This window comes from Euleptes europaea, chromosome 12 (assembly GCF_029931775.1).
Source record: "Euleptes europaea isolate rEulEur1 chromosome 12, rEulEur1.hap1, whole genome shotgun sequence".
Lineage (NCBI taxonomy): Eukaryota > Metazoa > Chordata > Lepidosauria > Squamata > Sphaerodactylidae > Euleptes > Euleptes europaea.
Window position 1 is genome coordinate 63924640 of NC_079323.1, and position 9007 is coordinate 63933646.

Here is a 9007-nt window from a genome sequence, read left to right on the forward strand (position 1 = left end):
CTCAGCTGCCTTAGCTGAAAGAATTACTTTGTGATCTGTGTTGACAGGCCTCATGTTTACTTTTAGAGCTTGATGTTTTATTCCACATGAAAGCCGTGTCATGCCTTTCAAATCTTCCTGAATACTGGGAGCATAACCTTAAATAGTGTAACAGAAGATGCACACATGGCAGTATGTTTTTCAGAATAGAAGTTCCTCATGCTTTATTGGAAACTATTTTTAAAACTCAACTTTCAACAATGGCTCCTGATGTAGCAGAAGTGAGGTCCTGTTTTTCAGAAAAGAAACTGAGAAGCCCAAACTATATAAAGGCGCACACGATTACTTTCTATGAAGGAATTTTATGGGATTATTACTACATGCAGCAGTCCTTGCAAACAGAGGGTTGGATTCAATGAACCATGACTGGAATGAGTTCATTGGAATTATTTCTCCCTGAGGGAGCTTCAAGATCACAGCAGGATGCAGCAGCTTCGAGGGTCTTCACCTCAAGAAGGAAAGTCAGCATAAATTGCTGCTTCCCTTTTTGCATGAGCTCTACACTAAACACTCATGAAAGAATGAAGGTGGAACCAATTTTTGCTAATTCCTCTTCCTTGCTGTAGGTCCCAACCCACTCTGTTAGAAGGTCCCAAAGGCTTTAAGGACCAGAAATGAGTTAGTTTTAATCTGGAATTCCTGATTAGAAAACAGTGGTTCCTGGCAGACACCTATATTAATGAATCCACTCTTCCATTTCAAGGGGGAAAGCCTTCCTCTACCTACACCTTGCCATCCCCTCCATTTGACTCCTCCAAATACAAGAGTACCCATATGCATACACAGCTCCCCAGTGGTTGAAACCAATTCATGAGTACCCTGTATGTGCAGAAGATGTATACATACATTTGAGTACACACAGCTCTTTAAGAAATGTGTTATGACTACAACATGCACACAGTTATGTGTGTGCAAGTTGCCCTAGAGCAGTGGTTCCCAACCTTTTTTTGACGAGGGACCCCTAGGACTTTTTTGTTCGGTGCAGGGACCCCAAGGTTCAAAATAAAAATTCAGAGAATTTGAAAATAAACTTTAATCATAACTGTTAGTTAAACATTAAACTTAGAATAATATTTGAATATGTTTTTTATAATAGAGAACTTTTAATTGAAAATATTAATTTATTATGGGTTTATAACTTTGTTTCGCGGACCTTAATTTAGTTCTCGCGGACCCCTGGGGGTCCATGGACCTCCGGTTGGGAACCAGTGCCCTAGAGTGAATGGGATTTAGATTCTCTTAACAGGGTCACTATGGCAGTCTACAACCACAATCCAACACCAAGACCAATGAAATCAATAAAGCTTAATACTTAATTCAAAATTTGGATTGTGGCTCTATTACTCTTTTTAAAACAGATATACAAAATAAAATGCCTAACACATGACGTGCAGGATGGAAAAAATATTCTGCTCATTGCAGGTACTATATTTATGAAATGCAACATTTGTTGCGTCACTTTATCCCTCCAATTTGACGGAGGTATATTTAATGGGTATTTTGAATTTTTACTTCATTTGCTTATACATGTGTAAATATTTGCATTTTAACCTTTTAGTCAAAATATTCTTGTAGTCATGGCAAGGCGTGCCACATTCACCTAAGGGAATTGTAGTTGCTCCTGTTTTTCAAATACTAGCATATTCATACATTCCACTTAATAAATCACATCCACACCAATACAAATCAGAAATAAACCCACATACAACTTAATTTTTGAAATTTACGCAGTGCTGTTTGATATTTAAAAGACAGTAATATAGTTTGCATTAGAACACACAGCTGGCTGCTCCTTTATCACAATAACTCTAGTTACCAAAATATCTATAGAATATCAGCCCCTCAGACATTGAATAAAGCAGTGTAACTTTGTTCTGATACTCTTCCTTCAAAAACTCTTTAAATGGATGGAGGCAAGCTGGCTGCTACTTTGTATAAAAAATCCAAGTATCCACATATTGCTAACTTTAGATTGTATGGTATCTTGCACAACTTCCATAGAGAAAAATCCCAGTAACAAAACCCCCATCCATTCTTAACAATTAATTATCAAAGTTTTCAATAAGGGTCAAGTTAATTCAAATTTGAGGTTTTATTTGTTATTGCTAATGTTTCATAATAACTACGTCAGCACAGCAAGGTACTAAATTTCCCCCCTGGATGATTTTTATATGGAACTCATGAAAGAGTTGTTTTCTGTGAAAACCATAAACTAGTTGCAGGATTTCATTAGTTTGAATCCCTAAATTGCTCTTAATATGAATTCATATATACCAGTATCACAGGATGAGGAAGATGTAATCAGATTTTACTTAATTATGCTGTTACTAGAAGACCCTGGAACACAATACCAAGAAACATGAGCAAATTACTAACAATAATGTAGTTTACCTTAATCTCCACACCCACAGCAGAATCATACATTTCTAATTGTTCAGTGTTCCTGTCCCTTTATATATATATATATAATCTGTCGCTTCCCCTGGATATTTATATGGAGAGAGATAGAGTATTTTAATTTCAACTGTATAGCTTCAGAAACAACATGGAAATTTAAGAGACCTTTAAACCTTTCTGTCAGCATTCTTTATGTTTTTAGTTGTGTGTCTGTTCATGACTCCAAAGACTAAATGCTGTTTTAAATGTCCTGTGGCAAAGTTTGCACATATACTGTCTTTTGAATGTGATGGCTGAAAGTGGTGGAGCATGGTAAAAGAGCGTGTCCGATTCTTGTGGAACAAATAATTTCTCAGTAGCTGAAGGGGTCTCTGTCAAGCCTGTAGGGCTATCGGGTTCCAAAGGCTGTATTTGTGGAAGTGGTGGGGGAGGAGGCAAGGGTGGTGGTGATGGAGAATTAGCTGGTGCACACATGTCAGGATCTTTGTGAACAGGTTCCTCGGTAGGTTGTGCCATATGGGACTGGAAGTGACTCCACAGGCGGAAGTTGGTTCGGAACGCCTTGTTACACACATGGCAAATAAAAGGCTTCACAGAGCACAAAAGCTCTTGGTGACGCTCCAGCTGCTTGTGTACTGTAAAGATTTTCCCACATTTTTCACAAGGCCATAAACCAGTGTCTTTATTAGTAATTGCTCCCTTGGGTTCCTGGTTGGCTTCAGAGACCACCTCCTCCTCTATATCATCTGCAGGTTCTTCTTTGATCTGAATTTTAAACTGTTTGGAGACACTTAAATCTTCAGGCAGACATGAGGAATCTTCTGAATCAAAATTAATTTGTTCTGAAGAATCACTGAATACACTGTCTTCTTTGGCTGTGGCAAAGTTGTTCATCTTGTTAGGCTCTGACTGAGAATGCAATCTGGAAGTACTACTAACTTCACCATTGTGTTCCAGAATTGGTAAAGAAAAATTCTCAGTTGGAGCCATGGTATTCTGATTGTGAACTTCAACCTGATGACGCCAAATACTGAAAGAGGATTTAAAAGTGCGCATACACTCTAAACAAGTGAGCTTCTTGTACTCACATGCAATTTCATGGTCATGCTTCAACTCTAGTGAAGAAAATCGAAGACTGCAGTAAGGACAAACTGTGGCATTCCGGCAGAGCCGCTCATGATTTCCCTGTTCAATAAGAGAGGAAAGCTTAGCATTACAAAGCCGACACTGGTAAACTTTTTTATTTTCTACTGGGCTTTCAACATGAATATCCTCTTTTGGTTTAAGAACCTTATTTACTCCAACTGTTTTTTCCCCTGGATGCATTTTTATGTGCTGCTTAAACTGTGACAGGAAGCGATAGGCTTTCCCACAGTAGGTACAAATGTAAGCTCCTCTGGTTCTTGACCTTAGGTTTCTTTTGATGACTTGTTGTGCTTGTGTAGCAGCCTGACCCTGAAAACCTTGCTTGCCACGCCTTAGTTTAACAATCAGAGCCTTTTTAATCTCTCGCTCTCTCACTATATCAATTAATTTCCTTTGGAATTTTTCATCCAAGACAGCGTGTGAACTGGAAGCAGGGGAGGGGTTCTTCACAATTCCATGTTGTGTCTGGCAATGTGTCCAAACTTTGAAGTTTGTGTGAAATCTTTTATGACAAATATCACAAGCGTAAGGTTTTTCAGGATTGTGGTACATGTTGACATGACGATGAAGGCCTGCAGTTGACCTGAAAATCTTAAGGCAATGTTTGCACTTAAACTTTTTGTTAGGCTTTGTTTCTTCAAATTCACCATATTCTTCTTTGCTAATGTCAGAATCTGGAAAGTCAGCATCAAGGGGTGCAGGATTTGAGTTTTCCTCAAAATTGTCCTCTGACCCAGGGGAAGCATGTTCATCCGCCTTAATTTTTTTGATTGGAAACCTTCTGTCTGCTTGAAACCTTCTTTTAGCTGGAAGTCTACTCAAATCCCTATGGTCATATTCAATTTTAAAAGGATGACTTTTATTGGCAGATGAGGCATCACCCACTGTAACTCTTATAATTTCAGAAGGATCTGAAAGAGGGCTATGAGGCTCGGTTTTTATCCGTATTTCTCTAAGAGGTGATGTTATCTCCCTGTCTGTTGACTGGGAAGCACTAAAAGATCTAAGGCGATGTGGGTGAATTACCTGTGTCTGGTTATCAGCAGCTGCCTTTCCTGAAGACTCTTTCATGGATGGTTTTGGGGATATTATGTTTAATGTTCTCCCTTGTGTGTTGTTGATTGCTGAAGATACATGTGAAGGGTTCAGGTCAACAGAAGATGAATAAACAGGGACCTGACTATCCATGGACAATGACCTTCTTAGGAGACTTTTTACAAGCGGTCCACTCCTATCAATACTTTGGTTTTCAGGAACAGGTACTCTAGATGGAATCACTAACCCTAACTTTGAATAGTATAGCAAATTTCTATCTTCCCCTGGAGCAGCTCCTTTCCCTGTCTCTCTCAACAAAAATGTAGATTCTGAAGAACTACGTGCAGATACAACTGGTGGACATGGCCTTTTCAAGGGTACTTCAGCTGACTTTCCTCTTGGTTCAGTTGCTACCACTTCCTTGTCTGAAAATGGTTTCTGTGATAATATTGCATTCCTTTTAGTTCCACTTTGGTCATCCAGGGCACTTGAAGTTTCATGGCACTTTGAGTATCTTAAAAAACTGTCTTTCAACCATTTCTTTTCATTTAGTGGTAGACTGTGCAGAAACTCAGTTGACTGTGTTACTTGCGCCTGCTTATTTTTTATGGCAACTGAAGACGAGAGATTAAAACTATGGCTTAATTCATGCGGAGTATGACCAACATTTCCCCCCTCTTTTTTACTTTGACAAACTATCACACTTCGTTTCTGAGAAGTGCTTTCCTCTTCCTCCTGAACCGTTATTTTCTTAATGGGACATGCAGGCAAAGGAGCTTGAGGACTTTTAGAAACAATGTTAGTAAGAAAAGAAATTCCAAGACTGTACCCCACTTCTTGCACAGCTGCAAGGCTGCTTTTCTCCACAAACAAGGATGATGAATAAATGTAGTTTAGTACATTATCAAAAGTATCTGGTTCACAAAAGTCAAGCTGAAACACCGATTGAGTCTCATTTTCTTTAGTGAATAGAGTCTGAAAGTATTCACTGCTGGCAGCCAGAACGTTTTTATGAGCTCGGAATTTTTGGTCTCCCACTATAAGAACAACATCACAGAGTTGCCCTTTTAGACGTTTCTCATTTAAAGCACTTAAGAGAGAGATAGCATGTGCAGGGTTTATATAATGTAGGAGACCCTCCATGATTTAGGCTTACCTGAAAGACAAGAAAACAGAAAGAACCATAATGGGGTTGTGGTACACTTTTATGGAACGAAAACATATTAAAAACAGGGTTTCCCCCAGCCCACCTGTAACAGGTTAAATGAAAAGTAATTAATAAAACTACCACACAAAATTGTGACAGGTCTAACTGGTAAATAAAGAAGAAAACAGCCAAGTACGATTCTGCACAGCTTATAGTTAATCTATCTTGAAGTTGTCACCCACCTGTGATGGATAATTAACAGTGCCATTCTAAATTGAGTTACACCCTTCTAAATTGAAGTCAACGGGCTGAGAAGGATGTAACTATGCTTAGGATTGTACAGTTCACACAATTAATTTGCTTGGGTTTTCTAAGTCTTCTATAAAACATGAATATAAAGACCTAACAGCAGAAAGATATTTGAAATCAGATTTTATAATAGTGTCAACATTTTCTAAACACAGATTAAATCCCGTCCTTGGACAGCCAGTGTTGTAAAGTGGTTAACCCATTAAAGATGACCTTGCTGCCAGCCCTCGCAATGTCCAAGTCTTCCCATTCCTCTGTTAACCCGACTCTTCCATCTTCCCTGAGCAAAGCCCGGGTGAAATCCCCATGCATAAGGCAAAGTGTGGGGCGCACAAGCTTGGTTTTGCTTACAGCCAATTACAAAGCAGCATGTCCAGAGGCGGGGATTGAAATATTTCCTGCTTCTTAGGAGCTCTTTCTGAGCAGAAGAAAATCTTTTTAAAACTGAGGCTTGGATTTCTGCCCCTGCTCCTTTCAGATTGCTCCGTTTTTTATGTTGTTGTTCTTAAAATGCTTTTTTTATGTGGCAATTGGGTTGGGGGGGATTTTCTCTCACAGTAAGCACTACAAGTAAGCCAATTACAATGCAGCATTTAAAGGGTTGGGTACTTGATTTGAGCTTGGAGACTGCTGGTGCATAGATTCCAAACAGGAAAGTGTGGGTCCAGCGAGCAATGAACCTCAGGTAAAACTTCCATGCATAAATGACCATTGTGGCCCTTAATTCATTTTTAATTCTTTTGAGGCTTGAAAAAAGACCTCTCTCCTGAGCAGTTAGTGACCATTAAGCTAAGAAATAGCTGCAAGATTGCTTCCACGTTAGGGAAGGCCATCTGAATTTTTTCCTTGTATGTAATTTGATAAAGGTCTGTATGAGACAGTGACTGGTCTTCTGTAGGCCTATGGCTTTGTTTCACGTATAAGTGGAAGTGCAAAAATTCATCAGTAAGTTTCAGGTCAACATCTTCTGGGTATGCGTCTATCAACAGTTCAACACCTTGCTGAATTTCTTGCTTAGATGCTGTCAGATTGGCAAGACAGGAAAACATTGTGCAACATCACTGTACACAGTAACTCTTCTTCTTAAATTGGCTTCAACTGCATCTATTATAGGAATAAATGTTTTTATCCTAAACTTATCTTTTGAAGACAGTTTACCTAAGGCATCAGGACCAGGTGCACTTCTGTCATTTCCTTGCTGTTTCCTTCCTGTTTGTCTCCTTGTGACAGTTCTGTAGTTAACATTTGGCAAGGTGTCTTTTGCTTGTTGCACAAGCTTATCAAATCCTCTCTACCTTTGCTTTAAAAATCCTGAAGTGAACTATACAGACATGCACAAGAACTCAATAACAGTTCTGATTTCTGAATGGCTTTGCTGACCTTGTGAAAGGTCCAAATAAAAATGTACTGAATACATTTATGTATGTAGTGATCCCTGGCATCTCCAGTTAAAAGCTGCCTGGTAACAGAGCTTGGATGGACCTCTTCTTGAAACACTGAACAGCAGCTACTGGCCTGCTACGACAAGACTGAGTTAAGGGGACAAATGGATTCAGTCAACATGACAGTTTCATTTCTTCAGGATACCAAATTATACATGTACTAGCTTAGTGTCCTGCTTGAGGGTGTTGTCTGTGTCTCACAGACTGGTCTTGGGAACAATATATGACAGCACTAACCTTCTCTGGGGGTGGGGGGAGTAATGATATACACATAATCAACCATTACTGAACATGTGTAGCTGTGAACTGCGGACCCATGTGTCTGTTTCCACTTATCCATAAGTTTCCCCTTCCAGTTTTACCTAGTGCTGTTTCACTGTGACTTTTCTGAATAGCATATAAGCCATGAAGACCACTGAGTGCATTTGTTTGCACTACAACATAAGCAGTCATGTAGGAGTTTTACACAACTGCATTTGACTTAGATTGGAAGTCTAATCTTAAACAGTGTTTAAAAAATATATAGCTTACCACAAAAGTTGCTTTTACTTGTCTCAGATTTTGAAGTGACAGAAAGTTTAGGCTCAAGATTTCCTTTACATCCTGATTTGCAATTATTTTGAAGTATGTATCTCAGATAATCTGGGGAAGAAAGAGAAAAAAATGTATATTAAAACAATATCTTCATACATAATTTCCCAATATGGATCTCTGGGTTCTTGAATGTGTGAGAGTAAGTACAGCAAAGGTAGGCATGCTCAACTTTCCTGAAAACACCGCTCCCTGCCAAATAACCACAAGCTGCACTGACAGCAACAGGCCCAGCAGTATTAGTAGATGACCAGCCAGCAAAGGTAAGCTACATGGGCTGTCCAAAAGGGCAATGCCATTTGGAAGCTACAATTCTACCGTAGTTGTGTGGTTCCCTGTTGCTGCTGCACTGTACTAGCAGCCACGGCAGCAATAGGGCTTCCTCACTGCAGGTTTTCCTGGTAGTTTTTAATTTAATCAGCAATTTAATAGCATTATATCAATATACCATTAAAAAAAGTCTCTGGCCCATTTTGTTGCAGAGATACACTTTATTCCATATATTTCAGCAAGGAAAAGGGCTAGAGACTTACTTTTTTAAAATTAAAGCTGGGAATACAAAGACCTGATGCACGTTTTGGTATAACGGTCTATCAAGATAACACTATTAAATCACCAAGTAAAAGAAAAACCCTCCATAGTACAGAGAGGGAATGACTACAACTGTGGGTTATGGCTGTTGTTTGGGCGGGGCCAGGAAAATCCAAACATTTCCACCCAAACAACAGCAACACAGGCTTTGCTGTTATCTTTCCCAAAACTTCTGAGCAAAGCAGGTTTGAGAAATATTTTTTCTAAAAAGCTGGGGAAACCCTAGGAGGTGCATGAATACACCATGATGCTGTGGGGAAGCAGGAAAAAAACATACTTCCCAACAGCATCAAACTCAGGCAAATAACCT

The 9007-nt window shown here is 39.2% G+C and overlaps 1 protein-coding gene across 1 annotated transcript; it reads right to left on the reverse strand.

Moving 5' to 3' along the window:
* Positions 1–2578: 2578 nt before the first annotated feature.
* Positions 2579–5768, reverse strand: ZBTB21 (zinc finger and BTB domain containing 21). Its single transcript, XM_056858409.1, has one exon. It carries the CDS (start codon positions 5758–5760, stop codon positions 2635–2637), a length of 3126 nt encoding a protein of 1041 aa, XP_056714387.1. The 5' UTR covers positions 5761–5768; the 3' UTR covers positions 2579–2634.
* Positions 5769–9007: the final 3239 nt, after the last annotated feature.